We start from the raw sequence: 22,501 nt of genomic DNA, 5'->3' as shown, positions 1-22,501 counted from the left end.
CCCTATAACTGGACATGCAGCTGGAGAGGTTGCTCAGTGGTTAGAGCACTGACTGCTCTCCCAGAGGTCCTGAGTTCAACCCCCAGCAACCACACAGTGGCTCACAGCATCTATAATGGGATAGGATGCCCACTTCTGGCCCACATGTATAAAGCACACATGCAGATAGACTACTCATGTACATAAAGTAAATAAATCTTAAAAAAATAACTGGACATCAATCTTCAGATTGTCCCTACCAAGACATAGGAGCGTCTACACACAAATCAGCATCCGTCAATGTAACAATGCCCTGTTGGATCTAACATCTTTGGCATCTCCTGATGGCTTTGCACTGAACTTGTTAAATGCTTAGCTACCTATAAAATGATTTTGTTTTAATGCGTTTGCTTTTTTTCATGGATTTTTGTGGTGGAGGGGCAGGATCCGTTTCTAAATAGTGAAGCAGAAAGTATGCTTTTTTTCTTTTTATATTTTTTTTATTTATTTAGTAAGGCTTTACCACATAGCAACTCTAGCTGGCCTGGAATTTAATTGCTTCTGCTACATGCTACATATCCTGCTGGTTTTCACAGTGTCTAGAATACCACATATTTGAAATAATAGAGCATGTTACCTTTTAGATTGGCTTTTACCTCGCAATATGTATGTAAGAAATGAAGAAGAAGAGGAAGAGGAGGATGAAGAGGAAAAGGAAGATGCCCTACTGTAATGTAGAGCACATACAGTCAAACCCCATGGCTTTGGGTTTCATGTCCACAGCATCAACCAGCTGTGGACCACATATTACTAGGTGAATTAAGGTTGCCTCTGCACTCACCACATGCAGATGTTCTCCTTGATATTATTCACCAAACAATGCAGTTAGCAACTATTTCCACAGCACTTACGTTGTGCTGGGTGTTATAAGTAATCTAAAGATGCTTGAGGTATGGGAAAAATATGCTGCATCAGCTGCATACAAATACTATTGCTATGTTATGTAACGGGCTGGAGCACTAGCACACTTTGGATTTGTGGGGAATAGGACGTTAGACATGGATATAACCAATCTGAACTTATGCTCAAACAACACAGTGCCCTCTACATGTGACCCGGGCACCGGAAAGCACACCAGCCCCCCTTTTTTCTCTCTAGTCTCTTATGATACAGCTGTCACCTTAATTGCTTGGTTTTTATTAATTAACTAATATATTCAACAGTTATAACAGCATGCTAATAATCACCTAGTAAGTGTCATTTTTATTACTGAAAACAGCTCTCCTTACTCCATGGAGAGTAAAAGAGATGCTAACTTAAAAACCGAATGGAGAATGACAAAAAGAGATCAAAAGGATTTGCATAAAGATAAATGAAATTATTTCACTGCAAGAGAATGAGTGAGACTACAGATCACCATGTTAAGTAAATAAACCAGATTTAAAACAGTCAATAATGCATGCTTTCTCTTACCTACAGACATAAGTTTAAATACACATGAAAATAAGCCAAATACTAATACACAGGTGTGAAAGTGTTACAATAAAACGCATTGTTTAGCACCATGAATACACACTAATTCGCAGAAAGAACTATGCTGCCTGCTGAGGGAGAACAAACGCCACTGGTCTCATTAGCACCAGACTGGCAAGAGGTACACATTGGAGAAATAGTGGCCTGACAGTGATTGGGATAACCGATCACTTTCCAATTAGATTTGAGACCTGCTTCCCAGGAGAGATCACATGCCTGGTATTGCAAACCTGGCATGACTGAGGAAATAACAGGCCTTCCTGGGGGAAACTATTGTTGTTCTGCTAAATGATCTTGTTGTCGTATGGTACACTGTAGTAGAGCAGGACTGCCTTAACCTCAGAGATCTGCCTCCTGACCACCAAAATTAAAGTCGTGAGATACGGACAGTCTGCTTTGAGAAGGTGTTTATTGTAGATTATGAGAGTACAGCCAGAGGCATCTGGAAAAACCAGAACAGGAGAGATAGTAATAGAATAAATATGGGCAACAGACTAAACTGGGCCATGAGAAGAGAGAAAAATGGAGAAGGAAAGAAAAAGAGAAGAAAAAGAGAGACAAAGGTGACTGAGAGAAAGGACCAAGAGGAGGGGCAAAGGAGAAAGAAAAGCATGAGCTAAAAGAGAACATAGTCAAAATATCAGGGTGAAATAAGGATAAACCAAGGGAAAAGAAGCCTAAGAGCTGGAGACGTATAGGAGGCAGGTGAGAACAGCTGGGAGCCAGGATGCCAGCATAGACACTAACAGAATTTGCCATGCTGACGAGCCTGGAAGCCAGCAGACACTTTGGTATGCTAATAGGCACCATAGTTAGACACTTGGTCTGAGCTTCTTTTGGACCCGACCTTGTCAAACTGCCTTCCATACACTTCCATTCGTGCCCATAGCTTAGTGTTGCTCCCAATTTTGGACAGGGAAACTTCTTTCTGCTGTGGGTAAAGATTGATGTAGAGACTCACGACTGGTTGCAATGTAAAGTATAAGAAAATATGGGTGTTCATCTGTGAATGAATCATCTGTATTAACCTCACCCACCCACAACTAGAGGCCAACACGCAACAGTGGGCGAAAGAATATAAGGACTGGGGCTGTGCTTAGGGTTTTCTGGAAACATGGAAGAGACTTAGGGAGTTGTAGCAAGAGCTGAAGGACACTTGTGATCTCTGGGCGCCTTCCCTGGGGAAAAGGGAGGAGGATGCCATTGGAATCATCTTCCACATCAGTGCCACCCTGCTTCCCTTCTGTGTCACCCTCAGTGCCTGATGACATTGCCAACTCTTCCCCTCCTCCAATGTCTTACATCACTTCCCAGGAGATGAAGTGTGTTCTTCAATGGTTTGCCAGTTGGTCAGGTCTCCAGTGGGAACGTTTTCTCCAAGACCTGGTAGCTAAGGCAGTGCTGGGGAAGATGCAGTCACTGCTGGATGGTCTGGAGCAGCTCAGTGTATCTGCGACAAGTCAACCACCTTGTATCTTTGAGTGTCAGCTACGTCTTTGGGATCAGTGGTTTCGAAGTTGGGCTGAGCAGGAGGGCAATGACTGTGTCAGTCAGCTGGAGGTCAGGGAGGCAGATTTTGGGGCAAAGTTTTACCAAGCAGTGGCTGTTTCTGCTGGTAAGAACTGATAGGCATTCATATCAAGAAGGAAATGACATGTGATCATGCCAAGGCGATGACTGTAGTGATGATTCACCTCAACTGTGTCACTTAAAGAGTCACCTGAACTGCCAGAGTAGTGGTCCGCTTTTTATTCCAGCACTCAGGAGGTAGCCTGGTCTACATAGCAAGTTCCAGGGTAGCCAGCACTACAAACTGAGATCCTGACTTTAAAAGGATCTAAAGGATGAGGACTAAAGGATGTGGAGGAGAGCTGTGTAATCCTGAGATTGCTCGGCTCTTTGCACTTAACTAACAATAGAAGCTCAAGACAGTGGACATTCTACTCCCTCCCTCCTACCGCATCAAGGACCTGCCCTTGCTGCGGGATGCATTGCTAGTTGATGGCTGCTAAAGCAGAAAGAGCCACACCCCTTTAGTGACATAACTTCTGGTAGGTAGTCCATTCTCCGGTGGATGGTCTCACATCCATGAAATACAGGCAGCAGTAATTGCCTGTATTTGTCAGCATTTATCAATAGCAAAACTGAGGGCATGAAGTGGGTAGGAGACAGGACAGGGTGGGAGGCTCTAGGAGGAGTTGGAGGGATAAATGGGTATGATCAAAATACATTGTGTATGGGCAGGCAGTGTAGAACGAGCCACTGTATATCTGAAGAGCTCGGAGCCCCCTAAAAAGTACAAATTGCTAAATTCCAAATGTCCAAGTTTCTAACAATCTTTTCTTTGGTATTTCAGTATTATTGAAAGACATATTCCTTAATTCTAAACTCAATGGAGGTTGGTTAAGTCACTTCTGTCCACTGGAAATCCATGTTCCGAAAATTGACGCTTTCAACCTTTTGAAAGAACTGAAAAGGTATCAATGAAACATGATTTAGAAGGTTAACAATAAATACATGGCTCCCTGTCAAAAAAAAATACATTGTGTAAATATATGGAATTTTCAAAGAATTAGTACAGTATGATTTTGTTTTTAAAGAGTTGGCCTGGAGCATAATTCACTGGTGGAGATCTTGCTTAGTACAAGGCTCTTGGGCTAATACCCAGCACAAAAGAAAAGAAAAGCTATTTTGTGTTACTTGCATTTACTCCTTCACCAACACCCCTCCTAGCTTAATTATGTAGATCCATGCATTTTGGTTTTCCGGTTTTACCTATATCATTTTCCTTCTGTTTTAACCCTTCTTTACTATTTCTTACAAAAAAAATCTCTCCAGTTTATTGGCCACAGGAAATATTTCTACTTGTCTGGAGAAGGTATTTTGCTATCTGTAGAAGTCTAGATGGGTGTGGGCTCTGGCCAGTGCTTCAAACATTATGTCCCGCTCCCTTCTTGCTTGCAAGCTTTCTTAGCCATGTGCATTCTCTGCAGTCTGAATACAATACAGGCAGTGACGATTTCTTGGGTCCTTTGACCTGTTTGGTACTCACACTTCCTGGATCTGTACTTCACCATCTCTCATTTTTGGAAAGTGGGTTTTCACCATTGAAGCTCCAACACCTCTTTTGCTGTCTGCCTTGCCTGATATTCCAGTTACACACACAGTATACCCTATTAAACTGTCCCCAAGTCCTCTTATTTGTTTCAATTTTTAAATATTTTTAAATGTTTTTCTCACCAGGTGGTGGTGGCACACACATTTAATCCCAGCACTAGGAGGTAGAAGCAGATAGCTCTCTAAGTTCAAGGCCAAGTTGGTCTACAGAGAGAGTTCCAGTACAGCCAAGGATACATGGAGAAACCCTATTTCAAAAAATAAAATAATCACACACACATACACATATATATGAATATATTTATAATATATATGAACATATTTATACCTATTTCATATGTATTATACACATATACTACATATTTATACATATATATATATTGTTTTATGTATTTATGTAATTATATTTACATGAAATAAGAGTCTTTTCAATGTTAACCCAAACATAAAAGTTGCATTGAAAAGCAAAATGAAATGAAAAATAGCCAGGTATAGTAGCACACACCCCTAAAACCCAGAACTTGTAAGACTGAGACTGTAGGACAATGAGTACAAAGCCAGAACAATTAAATTCTCACTGCATTTCAAAACCAAAGACTGTATAAGCCACAAGAAGCACACAAAATCCAGAGGCATCCTCAGCCATCCTTCCTGCAGAAGGGCCTGATTTTATCCCCAGCTCACACTTTCCCTTCCTTACCAGTGTTCTCTACTGTTGTGAGGAAACACCACGACCAGTAAGCAAGTTATGGAAAAAAGTGTGAGTTACGTATCCACACTATGCGTCATCCAAGGAAGTCAGAGTCAGAGCTCAAACAGGACTGGAACCTGGAGCCACAAGCTAGGGCAGAGGTTGAAATGGAAGTTTCTGGATATGCCACATAATACGGACTCATATGGTGTTTTGCTAAGATAGACTCACATGGTGTTTTGCTGAGGCAAGGCACGTGGAAGATCACATGATGAATAACTAGGACTCATGGACAGTGACTACAGGCTTCCTTCCATAGCTAACTTGGTAATGCTCCTCTGTTGGTTTTAAGTCTCTGTCTTCACTGATCTTCGCTTTGTTGAGAGGAACAGCAGAGAAATTCTCCTGGTGTCCCAGGTGGGTCCCAATCGCTCCTGTTGACTTGGGCAGATTAGATGGTAGCCTAGCAATTTCTGCTCAACAATGCTACCACGGCAGCTGCTTCCTGTTTGCTATGCTGACACTACTAAATGGGACTGCTGGTATCCTGACAGAGACTGGAATCGCCCCAAGGAACTACTTCTAAACAGGTCCACATCTCCTTGTCCTATTTACCACCTTTTCTCCCCTACCTTTGGACTGTGGGCTACAAAGGGAGTCAAGGCATTTGAAAACCCTTATTAAAAGTAGATTAAAATAAAATCTAAGCCTTCAGGAGGCCATGGAGGAGTGCTGCTAACAGGGTTGGCCACCATGTCTTGCTCAGCTTGCTTTTTTATAGAACCCAGAACCGCCACCCAGGGGTGGTACCACCCACGGTGGGCTGAACTCAGCCCCATCAATCCCTTATTAAGAAAATGCCTTACAGGAGTTCTCTGTGTAGTGCTGGTTATTCTGGAACTCAAACAGGAGACCAGGCTGGCCTTGAACTCAGAAATCCACCTGCTTCTGCCTCCTGAGTACTGGCATCAAAGGCATGCGCCACCACTGCCTGGATGAGACAATATTTTTTATAATGATTATATTTAAGAAAATTTATTCCATGAGCAAAATGGTAGACACACTGAAATAGTAAGCCATATTATGTTTATTTATTATTTAAAACAGAATATTTACAACAAATAGGTAGTCTTAACCTAAGAAGTGTGTTAGGCAAAATATTTTTAAATTCAAAACTTGAAAGTTGGGTGATGGTGCCACTTGGCTTTAATCCCAGCAGGTAGGGGGCAGAAGCAGGTGGATCTCTGTGAGTTTGAGGCCATCCTGATTTACAGAGTGAGTTCCAGAAGAGGAACCTTGTTTAGAAAAAGGGAATGAAGACTGAGTTCTTACCTCAGTTTTACAGCTATCACTTAGCATACACAAGACCCTGTGTTGTATCCCAAGCATCAGATAAAAGATAAAGATGGACACTTCCATTCAGTAGTATGTACATTTTCAGAAATGTAAATGAAGGTATCATTAATTTCCAATATTTAAAGTCTCTCCCAAAGGTTGAAGAGATGGCTCAGTGGTTAAGAGTACTAACTGCTCTCGCAGAGGTCCTGAGTTCAGTTCCCAGCAACCACATGGTGACTCACAACCCTCTGTAATGGGATCAGATGCCCTCTTCCGGTGTGTATGAAGACAGCTACAGTGTACTCATAAACATAAAAGTAAATAAATAAGAGTTTCCTATTTTAAAAAAGTGTCATATTCAAGGATCAAAGGAACACTAGGAAGCAGAAAGGTATAAATTAAATCAAGAATGAGGCATACTTTTCTCCTCATTCCATTCGCAAAATGAGAATGCTGCGGAAAAGCAGGGACAGGAACCAGAGGGACAACTCCAGAGTGAGAATACTTGGCCTTGGAGCTCAGATCCAGCGCGGAGCACAGTGATGACTCCTGGGAAAGTCACTTGACCAATTGTCTCTAAGCCTTGGTGGTCTTTGCTGAAAATGGGAGAAACAATAGCACCTCCTAATGATTGGATGCAAGAAATCCCTCAGAAGCTGACGCGAGTGACCTACGTATAGTAGAAAGCACAGGCATTTCCGTGAGTGTCTCGCCCAGTGTCCATGTCAGAAACACCTGACGTTGCGTTCTACCTGAGTGTATCCTGTAAGTAATAAACACTGCTAAACCAGTGGCTAAAGCTCACACTCCCTGTACTTCAAACCCTGCTTCGTATCTCTGCCTCTAGTGCTTCTTTACTCTTCTAAGTGTCGACCTGGCTTTGAGCCTTTTCTTTCTAATTTCTACTTCCGCTTGCCCTTCTACTCAATAGTCAGCCGAGGCTTGGGTTTTGGAGCAGTTTGCGGTTCACACTGAACTGAGAACAGGACCCCCGTTGAAAGAATCAGAGAAAGGACTGAAAGAGCTAAAGGGGCTTGAGACCCCATATGAACCATGCCAACCAACCAGAGCTTCCAGGGACTAAGCCACTACCCAAAGACTATACATGGACTGACCCTGGGCTCCAACCACATAGGTAGCAATGAATAGCCTAGTAAGGGCACCAGTGGAAGGGGAAGCCCTTGGTCCTGCTAAGACTGAACCCCCAGTGAACGTGATTGTTGGGGAGGGCGGTAATGGGGGGAGGGTGGGAAGGGGAACACCCATAAAGAAGGGGAGGAGGAGGGGTTAGGGGGATGTTGGCCAGGAAACCTGGAAAGGGAATAACAATTGAAATGTAAATAAGACATACCCAAGTTAATAAAAATGGAGGAAAAAATTATAAAATAAATAAATAAATAAAAGTATTACTATAAAAAAAAAGTTTTGTCAGCAGATGCCTATACAACACTTTGCTTCCCGTCTGATTCTTCCCATGTGGAAAGTTCCATCCCACTCAATACTGCTCAGACACCTAAGATTTGACATTATAACCAATAAATTCTTTTAAAAGCCAATTGATAAGTGTGTATGACAGCTGGGAGGAAAGGAATTGGAGGGGGAAAAAGATAATTTAGACCTTCAATCTTACATTAGATAATTTCATATAGCGGTGACAAAATATTTAACAGAAGTAACTTAAGGGAGGAAGGACATACTTGGCTCATCATTTCAGGGAGTTAGGGTTAGGATTAGAGCTACCTTGGTCATGTAGCTCTGTCAGTTCTGGGTCCATGGTAAGGCAGTGGCCATACATAGAACAGAACTATTCACTTCGTAGCACTCAGAAAGCAGAGACAGAAAACCAGTGACACAATACACAAGGATCTGCCACAGCGATGTACTTCCTCAGTGTGAGAACCACCTCCTAAACTTGCCACCTCTAAAAGTGTCACCTGCTGTGACAAAGCATTGCACCTGAGCCTGGGGAGAACTCTAATATTCCAAGAAATACAATTCCCAGTGAGTCCATGTTAATAAGTCTGGCCAGGCGATGTGTGTCCGTTATCCCAGCACTCTGGAGGGAGAGGACAACAAATTAGATGCCAGTGGGAAACACTGAGCAAGTCCCAGGCAAGCCTGTGATTCAAAGCAAGACTGTCTCAGAAAAAAAAAGAAAATTATCAAGACAAAAAGGGGGAAAGAGACGGGGACAGGGGGTGGAGGACATGGGGGGTGGAGAGAGAGAGAGAGAGAGAGAGAGAGAGAGAGAGAGAGAGAGAGAGAGAGACAGACAGAGAGAGAGAGAGAGAGAGAGAGAGAGAGAGAGATTGAAAGTATAAGGGTATGGATACAGCATGTAATGTTTTCCCAATACAACACTACAACACTATTATAGTGATAAACCAGAAGCAAACTAAATGTCCTATAATATAAAAATGTTTAATTGACATACTGCATATCCATGTCATTGAATATTATTCAGTCACTTAAAGAATAATTAAAAATGCAACATCACAATTCAAAAGATTGCATATGAGCCAAATGAAAAGCCCAAGAATGAGGCAATATATTCCACAAGATTGTAATTATGTAAAAATATAGATGCATAAAGAAATGCATGGGAGAACACTCAAAAAGGAAAGTATCTACGTTAATAGCATTAGAGGTAGTTTTGTTTTCTAATTTCTGCAAAATCATCCACACTGCTTTATAAAGAAAAGAAACCCTTCATAAATTAGGGTTGCAAGTCCACACTCTTCTGTCAGAGCATCCTGTGCTTCTAGCTCAAACAGTTCAGAATCCAGGTTCAGTTTCTCACACTCAGATGATATTCTAGAAGCAAATATTTTTCTCTAGGTAGAATAAAGGAAGCAATTTTGTTTCTGAAGGAAAAACTTGACCTCCACGTCAAGAAACGTTCTACATTGGCAATATCCTTGCTCCTTGGCGAGCAGGGCATGTGTGCTGAATTGCTTTTCCCCTCGTGGGGATACATTTGAGCTGAGCTATCCTCTCTCCTTTCACCCTGCCCTCCATTCAGCTGACGATGAAGTATTTGTGAGTCTGGGTGCTAAGCTTCCCACTTCGCCTGGTCACATGAAATGAACCAACCTGTTCACTGTACACACTGAGCCCGTGGCCAAATGTTCCATCTAAAGAAGCTAAATTGAACTATAACACTGAAATGAAATGCTTGGAAGTGTTCTGGACCAGACAAGCAAACAGGCACTGGTGGTGGCATGAGGAGCAATATAGAGAATTAGTTCCGCTAATGTCTGAAGTATAAATACGACACCTACAGCCACAGCCTATGTGTATGGATTGAGAGAGGATGAATTGAGAGACCATTATTTTATCCTAGCCCTCCATCCTTTTCCCATCTTCTTCAGATGCATTAAAAGGACTGTCTGTGCACACAGTCTCTCTTCTTATCCCCACAGGAGAGCACTGCAGGACAGTCTGCAGCTCACAGACAGAACTAGTCACAAAATTACCAGAGCAGAAAGATTCACAGAAACTACCCACAGCCTAATGATTGACTGTCCTCTCAAAATTGTTCATAATTTAAAAGCAACATGCTTGAGGGTTCAAACTTCTTGGAAGGGGGAAACAGCTAACCTTAACAGTACAGGGAGCTCACAGCTGCCATACTGCCCATCTTGGCCTCTCCTGTGTGGACTTTGATGAAACTCTGGGATCCGATGTGTATCCCATCCTCCATGAGATGCTTCCTACATTTTTGGCCTCTAGTCCTTCACTGTGTGACTTGTTCTCTCCTTATCTAAATGTTGGCTCCCAATCCCTTGCTAGAGCTTCTCTCATTTCCATGATTCTAACTCCCACCTAGGCATCCATAAGTTAACGATCTGTAACTTCATAGCACGCCTCTCTACTAGACCTCTCAATTGGTCAGTTTCTCAGGCAATCCCTTCTGGATGCCTCCATGGTTGACTCAAACTTGAATGTCTGCAAGTAAATTTATTTGACCTTCAAAAAGCCTTCATTCCAGCACTCCTTGTCCTCAAGACAGAAATCTGGATACCATCTTAGATCTCTCCCTCTCTTGATGTGATCACCAAATTCTCGAGTCTATCCCTTAACTACTTCTCATATTGAACTCACGTCTATGTTGTTCCAACAATGCTCAAGCCCTGTGGTACCAAGGAAGAGTTCATGAACCCCAAAAGACCAACCAGGGGCCGATCTGATGCAGTCACACCTGGGTCTTTATTTACAAGCTCAAGGTCAGGCTTAACTCACCACTGACCCCCCCCCCAGCAGTCATCAGGACTAGGTTTTATAGAAAATGGCAATGGAGGGGGTGAGTGATTTTAGCCTGGCAAGCATTTAATTGAGGGGAGGGGGCAGCTCCTGTGGCCTTTAACATAAGAGGTTGGTGCTGGGAGCCAAACCACAAACTTAACTTCTGCTTTCCTCCTGATCGGTGGTTGTTAGGAGGTGAAGTGCCAGGGGTGGGCCTGTAACCTGGAGGTGCAGATTTGTAGGGGAATGACCTGGAAACTGGTGCTAGACACTGGGTTTGTTAGGGGAATGACCTGGAGACACAAGTCTTGTTGAGGGATAGCCTGAAAACTGGAGCTAGGTACCGGTCAGTTAGTAAACTTAGACCGGGTTCTCTAATATGGAAACTGAACCCCAAAACTTGGAACCCTCAGCCAGTGAAATTTCCACTTCTGAAGTCTTTCTGCCACTTGCTTCCTTCCTTTCACTACCCATCCATATTAGCATCAGAATGACCCTATGAGTCCTCAAAATGATGGAGTGACTCTTCCTTATGAGAACCCCAATTAACAAATATATAAGAGGTAGTGGGAATAGAAAAATCACTAGGTAAGTGTAGTATATATGTCTTGAGCCTAGTATTTAGAAAGCTGAAGCAGAAGGATCATGCCTTAGCCTGGACTACATACTATATTGCTCCTGGGTGGTGATGCCGGTAATAGTGATGGTGATGGTGGTGCTGGTGCTGGTACTGCTGCTGCTGGTGGTGGTGGTGGTGGTGGTGGTGGTGGTGGTGGTGGTGGTGATGGTGGTGCTGGTGCTGGTACTGCTGCTGCTGGTGGTGGTGGTGGTGGTGGTGGTGGTGGTGGTGGTGGTGGTGGTCATGTTTTTGATGTGTTTGTTTATTTTTCTTATGTATTTGTAGGGAGCAAGTCATGGTCAATGTGTGTAGATCAGAGGACAACTTGTGGGAGTCAGGTCTCTCCTTCCACCAAGTGTGTTCTAAGATGAAACTCAGGTCATTAGCGTTCAGTCAAGTTCCTGGACCCCTGTAATCATTCTACTATCCTCATTATTCCATATTTAGACATGCTCCTTCCCCTACACCACACACACACACACACACACACACACACACACACACACACACACACACACACACACACAGAGTGTGTCTACCAGATCAATTTCCTAATTTTGTCCTTAAAAATCCAAGCCTTCTGATTTCCAAATCCAATGGGTTCATGTGTTACGATGTATGACTTTCAACATATGACATATCATAGACAATTCAAAGTACACTACTCATTTTTACCAAGAGCTTAATCAAACCTTCTGACTGGGCATGATAGTTCATACCTCTAAACTCAGCACTTGAAATGCAGAGGCTGACAGATTTCTGTGACCTCAAGGTCATCATGGTCTACAAAGTGAGCTCCAAGCTAGCCGTAGCTACATAGCTAGATGCTGTCAAAACCTAAACAAAACAAAAACAAAGGATAAATAAGTAAAATAAATATAGTAAATAAATAAACAAACATTTGGCAGGTTGCAACATCCTATAATGGTATATATACAGAACAGAATCTGGGGCTCTGAACACCCTCATCTCCAATTCTCACAATGGGTAACTTTCTGCATGCTCACAATGTACATAGTTCTGCTCTTCCTTGTCTCATTGAAATTCTGTTTGAATTCTGACACACACAAAAATGTACATCGCAGTAAGAAAATTGCAAATGCATACATGAGATAGCATTACCCAAATCCTTAGCTATTCCCAGAGATCTGGCTTTTCTTTCCTCTGGGTTACCAGTGCCCATCCCGTTTTTCGTAAGATACTTCCTCCCTTGACTTATTCCCTCGCTCCTTATTAGCAGTTAGAAAAAGGGTGCATTAATATTCAGTAGTTAAAATGTGTCACCCTACATTTTACATAATTTCTAGTGTGGGAATACATTTTCTTGAAAATATTCCCAGAAGGTGAATGACTTTAATAACACGGTATCTTTGAGATGGCAAATAAAATGGCTTATAGAATTCTGCCTTGACAAACAGTTGAAGTCGCTTTTCTCTGCAGACAAATGTTAACCCTGCTCATTTGAGTTGACTGAGACTGGTTCATTTCTTTTTGTCTAAGTATTGACAATTCTTTGAGTCCTATTGACTTTGGGCTCCCATGTCCTCTCTTGAAAGCTTTATGAACTGATACTTTAGTAAAGAGTAAGATGAATACAGACAGATGAGCGTGACCAAAGGTTCTCAAGTAAAAGAAATGTGGAAGGGCTGCAGAGATGACTCAATGGTTCAAAGCACTGGCTGGCTATTCTTGCACAGGACCTGGATTTGGGTTTGAGTGTCCGTGTGAAGCTTACAACCATCTTTAACTCAAGTTCTGGGGTTTCTGACACCGTCACCTGCCCTCTGCAAACACTCATGTGCATGATGTATACATACACATACAGGCAAACATTCATACATGCAAAACTAAGCCTTTAAAAAAAGGAAATGAGGAGGCAGCAGTGATGGTGCAGACCTTTATTCCCAACATTCTGGACACAGAGGCAGATGGAACTCTGAGTTCAGAGCCAGCCTGGTCTACAGAGTAAGTTCTAGGGCAGCCACGGCTACACGGAGAAACCGTGTCTCAAAAAAAAAAAAAAAAACCAAAAAAGAATGAAAGAAAGAAAGGAGGAGTTTAAGGGAATCTATTTTGCTTTCTTTCTCTCTTTCTTAGAGAGGCAGAGGTAAAGTTGGCTTCTTTATTTGTTTATTTTTAATAGCCACTTGAAGTATCAGAAGAGAAAACTTTCTCAAGCGAGAAAAAGAGCTACTAGAAGCCAGAGGAGCAGACAGCAATTATAGGCCCAGGAAGGACTGTAATCCAATAGAAAGCTTTTCTTCCCAGGGTGCTGGAGAGCACAGTGGAATACCCTGCAATTCAAAGCCAGGACCAGACACAAAATTGCTATGATAAAGTCGGACCAGTCACACACAAGGTTCATGATTGACTCGCCCCTAGAAACTGTTCACAATCAAGGACATAATTCTCTTCCTTAAAAGCACTATGTTGGAGGATTTGAGCCTCTCAAAATGGGAGCTACTTCCCAATGTAGAGAGGTAGAACATAAATACTTCTACACTAATAGATTGGAATCTAAATCTCGTCTTGTGGGATTCCATCACATTAAGTTTTTGGACATGGTCTCGGAATCCTTACTGAGCCAAGCCGGTGATGATATGGGTGTTGTCTCTCAGAGCTCCTGTTAAAATGTGTGTTATGAATTGTAAAACAAAGATATCTCACTAAATTAATGATAGTATTAAATAATTGAAACTATTGAGTACCTGGAACCCTGTACAGTACACCAGAAAACGTACCCAGGATACACAGTGGGGGACAAAAACCATCACAGGTTCAGATCGTTTTCCTCAGGTCTAATTTTAAAGGCTTGAAGGTAAGCTCACTCCAACGAGATATGTAATGAGCACAGGCTCGTGCATTTTTTTTTTTGCTGATAAGCACAGACATGTGAACAGCTGGTAGCATCCTTTCTGTGTGTACAGGATGCCAGCGATATAGCTGTAAGTTTCAACTCCAAATTTCAACACCCGCCCTGGTTTCTCATGCGATGCTAGGTCATTGTCCTTGCACCTGGATAAATACCCTAGGTGATGTAATTCTATCTTTACTTATTGTCTTACTTAGAAGGACTCGAAGGAACTATATTATGCCTTCCAGAAAATGCATTCCTTATGACGGTCCCTCAAGAAATGAATACAGGGCGAAGTAATAAGACTATTGCTGGAATCGTGTCAGAAATATTTAATTGAAACAGCCTTCAGCCTGAGCATGCTGAGTGTGCACGCTGAAATTTGGTGAGCAAAGCTAGCAGTGCATTTTTTGTTGCCTTCTACTGAGACCCCGTGAGCCACTGGCAGTGACCCTGTGCGAGGGCCATTCTCGGAAGTTTTTATTAAATCCCCATTTTTATCCAATCTCAAAACCCCAGAGACGGTCACAGAGAGAATGGCTTCTATTCAATTCTTGAATCTGACATTGCCACTTGTTTGTAAACTCGGTAAGTCCCCAAACGGAATCAGACACATCTTTTGTAAAGCCAGGTACAAAAAGAAAAATACGAAATTATCAAGAACTGCAAGACGGCAAAAATAGAATACTTCCCACGCACAGAATTGTAAGCAATGGGTTCCTATTTCCATGAACACTTTCCCTGCTCACACATATGTAACTCAGGTTCCCAATAAATCGGTGTCATATGTCATTTACTGGTTATAATATATTCGACATGATTCCCTGATCACTTCTTTCATGTAGACAATGCACATACATGAATGTATGCAAGCAAGTATGTGTCTCAAGAACTCTGGGAAATGGGTACACTTTTTTTTCCACTGCATTTTTATTTTTTTCAATTAGTTTATTTGTTTATTCACTTTACACCCTGATTGCAGCCCCATGGGCTAAGGTTAGTTGATTTCGTAGGTCTCCTTATGCTTTCCTTGACCCTGCTGGCTCCTCCAATCCTTCCCCCAACTCTCTCACCAGTCTCCATCAGCTCCCCCTAAAGTTTGGCTGTGGTCTCTGCATCTGTTTCCATCAGCTGCTGGGTGAAGCCTCTCAGAGGACAGTTATGCTCCTGTCAGCAAGCACAGCAGAGTATCAGTAATAGTGTCAGGAGCTGACTTTCTCGCATGGGATGGCTTTTAAGTTGGACCAGTCATTGGTGGTCCGTTCTCTCAATCTTTGTTCTATCTTTATCCCGGGGCATCTTAGAGGGAAGACAAAATGTGGGTTCATGGTTTTGTGCATGGGTTGATGTTCCCTTCCCTCTATTGGGGTGTTCACTAAAGTCCTCATATCACCAGCTGATAAGAGTCTTAGGCTTACCCCCATAGTCTCCTAGGTCTCTGATTTCTATTCTCCCCCCATCCTCTCTCCCCTCTCTACCCAACCCCACACCTGATCCCTATCTCCATTCTGCTCCCTGTGCCCCCAACCACACCAGTTCCCTCCATCCATCCACTTCCAATGTCTATATTATTTCTGCTTCTAGGTAAGAGTCCAGCATTCCCCCTTCTTACTTAGATCTGTTTATGCATAGTTCTCCTGTACTTTATGGCTAATATCCACTCATAAGTGAATACATACTATGTGTGTGTTTCTGCATCTGAGTTACCTCACTCAGGAGGATCTTCTCAAGTTTCATTCATTTGCCTGCAGATTTTATGATGTCCTTCTTTATAATATCTGAATTGTATTTCACTGTATAACTGTATCCCATCTTTTTTTATCCATTCTTAGGTTGAGGGACACTCATGTTTTCTCCAGTTTTTATTAAAAGAGAATAGAGAATAGTGACTTATTTACTCTGTCTCATTGAGCTTGCTTATTTATTTATGTAGTGTGTGTGTGTGTGTGTGTGTGTGTGTGTAGTTACATGTAGGTATCTGCATAGGTCAGAAGAGGACATTGGGTCTCTTTAAGCTGGGGTTTCAAACTGCCGACTTGGGTGCTGGAAACGGAACTCAGGTTCTCTGATGGTCTGATGGAGCAGCAAGAAATGAGCCATCTATCCCCCCCCCCCCAGCCCTCAGCCCTGACGTTTTGTATAGTTCTACCCTTCCAAACTCCAGGGCTCACAACTGTGAGGCAAGCACTTCACTGGCTACACCGTTTCCCTATCTCTCAGTGCTAATTTTGTTTAGGCCAGAGCTCAAGATCCTTACCATCAATCCTTCTATAAACTATTTGCTGAACATATAATATCACCCAAAGCATAATAATGCCAAAACACGTACACTAGAAATATAAAAATCATATGAAAAACATAAATGATACAATGCCAGCTATAATGACAGACAAGAAAATTAAAATATGAAATACTGAAATAGACATAGCTTCATATATTAATAATCAGCATTCTGTGTTCATCCAGATGTGATTGGCGCATTACTTCTTTCAACTGATCCCACAGCACAATAGATGCAGAATCACTATAAACAACATGAGGGTTTTAATTAACATTTGATTTTCTTTAAAGAGGAATTATCAAAACCGCTGGAGATAGAATCATGTTGGCAAGCCTGGCTTTATTCTTGGGATTGGTTGGTTCGTTGGATTTGTTACTGGTTTTGGTGTTGATTTGGTTTTTCAAGACAGGATTTCTCTGTGTACAGTATTTCTAGAACATTGATTGGAGATGTTCTCTATGGGAAAATAAATACAGTGAAGAAAAAAGCTTGAGAGAAGGAATGTGAAGCAAATGGACATTCACTTTTTTCCAGACAAGGTTAATGTTCAGTCCACTGTGGTTTTAACACGCTCAGCTGGTGCCACCTATAGGAAGAAGAAGCAGAGCTTCTGCCTGTCACAAACCAAACGGCCTTCCGCTGCGACTGAGCAGGATCAAATGTCGCAAAGAAATGAGTCAGCATTTTGGTGGGAAATTCTGGTCTTTGTTCAGTAAACAAAGGGACCAGAGCCTAATGAGCCTTGGCAATAAGCTGCGAGAGAATTACTGAAAGTGGAAAACATGATTTATTATCAAAGCCATTTCTGAGTCTTAGCCTGTTACAAGAGAAAAACAAGAGAAGAAAGCTTACCAGCTTGCCAGAGAGGGGTTGTCAGCAAGTCTTCTGTTGTTTCTGAGTTTTGTCATTAGCTGGTTTGTTTACATTTGTAAGTGTTCAAAGAATAGCAGAACTACAAGTACTTTAAAGTAAAATACTCCTTCCTCCAGAAGCAATAGAATACAGTGTTGGAGTTGTTACAGCACCAAGTGTGGCCTAAAGAGGTCTCTGAATGTATTGTCATCATGGCCTAAAGGCTCCTTGTAGGTGCAAATTGCACCACAATTTGATGCATCATGTATTTTAGTCCAGGAACAACTGGTGGATACTTAGGGAGTCACAAGCAGATGAATTTAAGGACTTAAGGGCAGCACCTGTGCAAACCAGATCAAAGAAGGCAGCTGTCAGCTCCCCACCCCACCCCGCTCCCCACTATCTGTAAACCTCAGTTCTCTTTCTTGCTGTCACTGTCACTTCTCATCGTCTATAAATGTTGCCCAGCCATAAGACAGCAGAAGTGACTCAAAATTCATCTGCCTGGGAGTCCTGTCTGACTTGGGAACCATTCCTTGCTAATTAAACTCTTGAATTTAAGGTCAGTGGTTTTACTTTTAACAATAATATGAAATTTGGGAGAGATTCTTGTGGCACTGGAAGAGACTGTGCTGTGAAGAGGCGGTCAGAGGTTATGTCCAGTGTGGCACATCAGAAGAAGCTACCCAGAGAAGTCACCTGGGAGCTAGACTTTGAAGGAGTCTGGCTCTGATAGTTGGTGACAAAATGGGGAAAATGGACAGTTTATAAAGAAAAGCAAACCGTTCGAACTGCAGGTAAGGACAGATGTACTTGGGGAGTTGTCCCGCAGTCAAATTATAAAGAATCTTGGACGGCAGAGTGATACAAAAACACCCAACAGTGCTCCCTAAACACTGACCTATGTAGTTCCCATAGTCTAACTCCTGTCATGCTCAGAACAGCAATTAGAGAATCACACCGAGACTTACTGCTTCTGTTTTGTGGCTAAGAAACAGAAACACAGCAAAGTTTCATTTTTTCTCCAACATTTCACCGCATAGGTTTGAAGCTTGCTTCTACCCACTACTCTCTATTGCCTCCTGTGAGTATAAAGAGTTTGGATTTAAAGTATCTCCTCCCTGAGAAAAAAATTAAAACCTTCTCAAAAAGGGGGAGGGAGCAAAATAGTGAAAATATAGGTGAGCTTCCCAGATACCAGCATGACCAGGGTTATTGCAGTATATTCTGACATCTCTCAGTGTTTAAAGTAGCACACATAGAGGCTGCAGAAGAGTGAACCGGAAACAAGCTACCCCAGCCCTGATCCCCACCCTTCCCTGCCCCTGGCAACCTCTTTCAGAAGTTCCAACCACAGTCTTATCTTCCCAACACACGGTGGCTGCACACTTTGCCCCAGGAGTCTGCAAACCATAGCGTTGTTTTGAACTCTACTCCTGCTTCCTCAGTAAATTTGAAAAACCCAACAATGGCCTTAATCCATCAAGGTTCCTGGGTTCGTTCATTCTGTTTGCGAAGTGAGGAGTGTTCACCTGGCCCTCCCTTCCACTCTCTCCACCCTCTCTGTAACTTCAATTTCCTTCTACAGCACTGAGGCTGGTGAAAACAATCTCTGTGGCAACCGAAAGCGAGACTTCTGCTCTTCATACTCGGTTGATTTTAAAAGCTGAACTCTGATAAGCAACATTTATGTTAACATGACACTAATTTTCACCATGAGGCTAAGTACAAAACAAGGATTATGTTTCCCTTTTTACCATTTGAGTGTCAGTTCCTGAACCATGAAGAGGAGGGCAATCCTTCCCCCTGAGTGAAATGGGTTCTGGTACACTCCAACAATTGGGTTTAAACGTCATGACATATTTTCTTTTCTTCAAATTTAAATCACAATGACCTTCCACTTTGGAAATGAGTTTTAATTGCCTTGTAGAGGTGTCTGGACTGATGTTCTAAGACGGAATGTGTATACCTCTGACCTGTCAGATGCCCTTTATCCTAGATGTTATTTGCACCACCTCTGTGAATTGACTCCCCCACCCCACCCCACCCCCTTGCATTTTGAGGCTAGGTGTACCCTTTCCTCCCAAAACCTTTTTGTGTATATCTATACTCGAGAAATCTATAATCTAGAGTTTATTTCTACAGGTGATGCTAAATCCCCAATCTGAACCAAATCACTTAGAAGAAATAGAACAATAGAAAAGACATCAGGACCTTCAGATCCCACTAAAGGCACAGGAATGACTCTCCATTCCTCCTGCGTCCCCACTGCTTGAACCAAAGCCGCAGCCTCAACTGGAGCCTGTGAAATGCAATCCGTAGGGCCAGTTTTCTGTCATACAAAGGAAGGCACAGAATCCGTCCTAGAACTGGGCTATGACATGGAACACACACACACACACACACACACACGCACGCACGCACGCACGCACACGCACACACACACACACTCCTTGTCTTAAGGACAACCATTTCCAGACAATCTGGGATGGGTATGCAATGACTTCTCACATGATCGCATGGATGAGGGGAGGTAATACTTGAAGACTCTTGTGGGGCAGTGGACCGTGCCAGGAAACTTGGTAAGGTTGAGTGGATTGGAAATCCCAGAACCTCTGAGAGGACAATAGGAGCTTCACCTGCTTCCAACCAGGCCTCTATCACATGATCACACACCCTACATAGGAATGTGACCTATGGTCACATAGATCTGAACAGAGTTCTCTGAGTTAATGAGGTATCTAGAAGCTCTGAGGGCTTAGGCAATAAGCTTCTCTTCTTGGTCATTACTTCCTGCAAAGGGTATTTAATCTCTGGTCCACCCTGAGGAGGTGGTATGCACCCATTTTCCATAATGAACAATCAATAAACAGTTTGGAAGTGAGGACTGTCATTTTCATCAAGAACAGCCATGGGGAGCATGGAGAAAGCCTTTGTCTACAGAGCAACGCAGCCTAAGTCTCCTGCAGAAGACCTCTCCGAGGTCCTGGATAAGATGCTAAGGAAAGAATAATCTCCTGTAAGACCCCCGGCCCTCGGTCAGAGGTACTTACTTCAAGACACCCACAGGTGAGACACCGAGATGCAGATCAATGCAAAAGCAAGAGGTTTATTTTCCCGTGTGTTGGGGTAGACCTTCAATAAGTCCCTCAAGGCGAGTGACTAGAAGGCAACCCTAAATGGCTATTGTAAGCAGTTTTTATACTTTTTAGGGGCACAGATTATATCAGCAAGTTTACAGTTCAAACTTATTTATTGGCTAAGCATATTGACCTTTAAATCTATTGGCTAGCAAGCATCAGTCAGTACATTCTGAAAATTTTCTACCCAAAAATGTTCCTGTGGGTGGAAAATGGAACTTGGCCTAGCCTTGCCCCAAGGCAGGTGGGTATAAGGCTGGCAAGACCCTAGGGTTCTTCATGACCCTCCCCTTTTTCTTGTAAAAGCTCCAATCCTGGAGGTACACTCAGGGGTCATTGGTGACTAACTCATATTCTTCAAGTCCTGTCCTCAGGGTCTCATATTGTTGGTGCAGGACCATCAGCTGTACTGCACCTATTCTCTCTTTTATGAAGGCTATAAGCTTGTTCAATATGCAGGGCCCAAAGGTCACCAATAGCAAGAGAACAATTGGGGGTCCTAACAAGTTGGAAATGAGGGTTGACCAAGGGGAGGAGTTAAGCCAAGACTTGAACCAGCCCTGATTCTGTTCTCTTTCTCTCTTCCATTTAGGTAGCCCTTCTTTCACTTTAGCCATCATCGTACCCCAATTTGTACAACAATTGAATTGCCTTTCTCAGTGAATCTGATTATTATTGGATTACAGGTGGTGTTTGTGCAGGGGTTGTCCCAATACCCTTGGTCCCTCTGGTAGGGTCCCCGGACATGTAATTTCTTTTTACCGTGATCAAGTCCCAAGAGGACGAGGGGTTCCAGTAGGTGTCTCCTATAGTCTCCTATCCGCAGACTGCAATAAAACTGGTCTGGTCACCCCCTCCCATCCCTTGCATGGGTGAACTTCTGCTAGGTTCCTTCCATCTCCAGGGCAAATGTAAGTGGGGGTCTCCCACAGGTGATTCCTCTGTGCAGAGAATACAAATCCTATCCACCCCAGAGCCCAGAGCCCTCTTTCTCGCATATGGGCAGTTTGCTTCTGCCAGCACTCCCATCATAGGTGGGTGTCGGACCCTACTGGGTTCCCTCAGTGTTTACCCCCTGCTGAGCCTTACTGGTGCCAGTGAAAGCCTTTGTTCTTTTTTTTTTTTTTTTTTTTTTTTTTTTAATTAACTTGAGTATTTCTTATATACATTTCAAGTGTTATTCCCTTTCCCGGTTTCCGGGCAAACATCCCCCCTCCCCCCTCCCCTTCCTTATGGGTGTTCCCCTCCCAACCCTCCCCCCATTGCCGCCCTCCCCCCATAGTCTAGTTCACTGGGGGTTCAGTCTTAGCAGGACCCAGGGTTTCCCCTTCCACTGGTGCTCTTACTAGGATATTCATTGCTACCTATGGGGTCAGAGTCCAGGGTCAGTCCATGTATAGACTTTAGGTAGTGGCTTAGTCCCTGGAAGCTCTGGTTGCTTGACATTGTTGTACTTTTGGGGTCTCGAGCCCCTTCAAGCTCTTCCAGTTCTTTCTCTGATTCCTTCAACGGGGGACCTATTCTCAGTTCAGTGGTTTGCTGCTGGCATTCGCCTCTGTATTTGAAAGCCTTTGTTCTTTAGAAGGTACTTCCTGGCCTTGTTGTTTGGTGGGGAAGTAACACCTGGGTGGCAACATCTTTGATGTCAGTTCTTTCCGGTTCTGTTTTCCTGCTGAGAAGGTAAACTCGTTTTTTTTTTTTTTCATTGTGCTACCTGGAATTTTCTACTCAGTGGACTAGGGGTATATATTCTGTGAACCTCAGTAAAGCTTTGGCATTCTGGTAATATAAATGATCCGAGAATGTGTTTTTTCTTAAATCTCATAGGCCTATGCCCAGTTCTCCGTACTGT

At 42.9% G+C, this 22,501-nt stretch overlaps 1 protein-coding gene and 1 long non-coding RNA gene across 2 annotated transcripts in view; one reads left to right on the top strand and one right to left on the bottom strand.

The window, feature by feature from the left end:
- Positions 1-19,054, bottom strand: part of LOC148000394 (uncharacterized) — a 49,193-nt gene extending 30,139 nt beyond the window's left edge. Inside the window, exons 1-2 of the long non-coding RNA XR_015639679.1 lie at positions 17,510-19,054; positions 12,242-12,359 (exon numbers count right to left, since the gene is read on the bottom strand). This is a non-coding gene — a long non-coding RNA (uncharacterized LOC148000394). The remainder of the gene's footprint in view (positions 1-12,241; positions 12,360-17,509) is intronic.
- Positions 2,654-3,238, top strand: C16h14orf119 (similar to human chromosome 14 open reading frame 119). Its single transcript, XM_087589543.1, has one exon. It carries the CDS (start codon positions 2,710-2,712, stop codon positions 3,136-3,138), a length of 429 nt encoding a protein of 142 aa, XP_087445669.1. The 5' UTR covers positions 2,654-2,709; the 3' UTR covers positions 3,139-3,238.
- Positions 19,055-22,501: the final 3,447 nt, after the last annotated feature.

This window comes from Rattus norvegicus, chromosome 16 (genome assembly GCF_021556685.1).
Source record: "Rattus norvegicus strain SHRSP/BbbUtx chromosome 16, alternate assembly SHRSP_T2T, whole genome shotgun sequence".
NCBI lineage: Eukaryota > Metazoa > Chordata > Mammalia > Rodentia > Muridae > Rattus > Rattus norvegicus.
Note: the sequence above shows the minus strand (reverse complement) of the source record. Positions and strands in the feature narration are given on the sequence as shown.

Coding starts and splice junctions, on each gene's coding strand:
- C16h14orf119 (XM_087589543.1), top strand. CDS start 2,710: ATGCCATTGGAATCATCTTCCACATCAGTGCCACCCTGCTTCCCTTCT.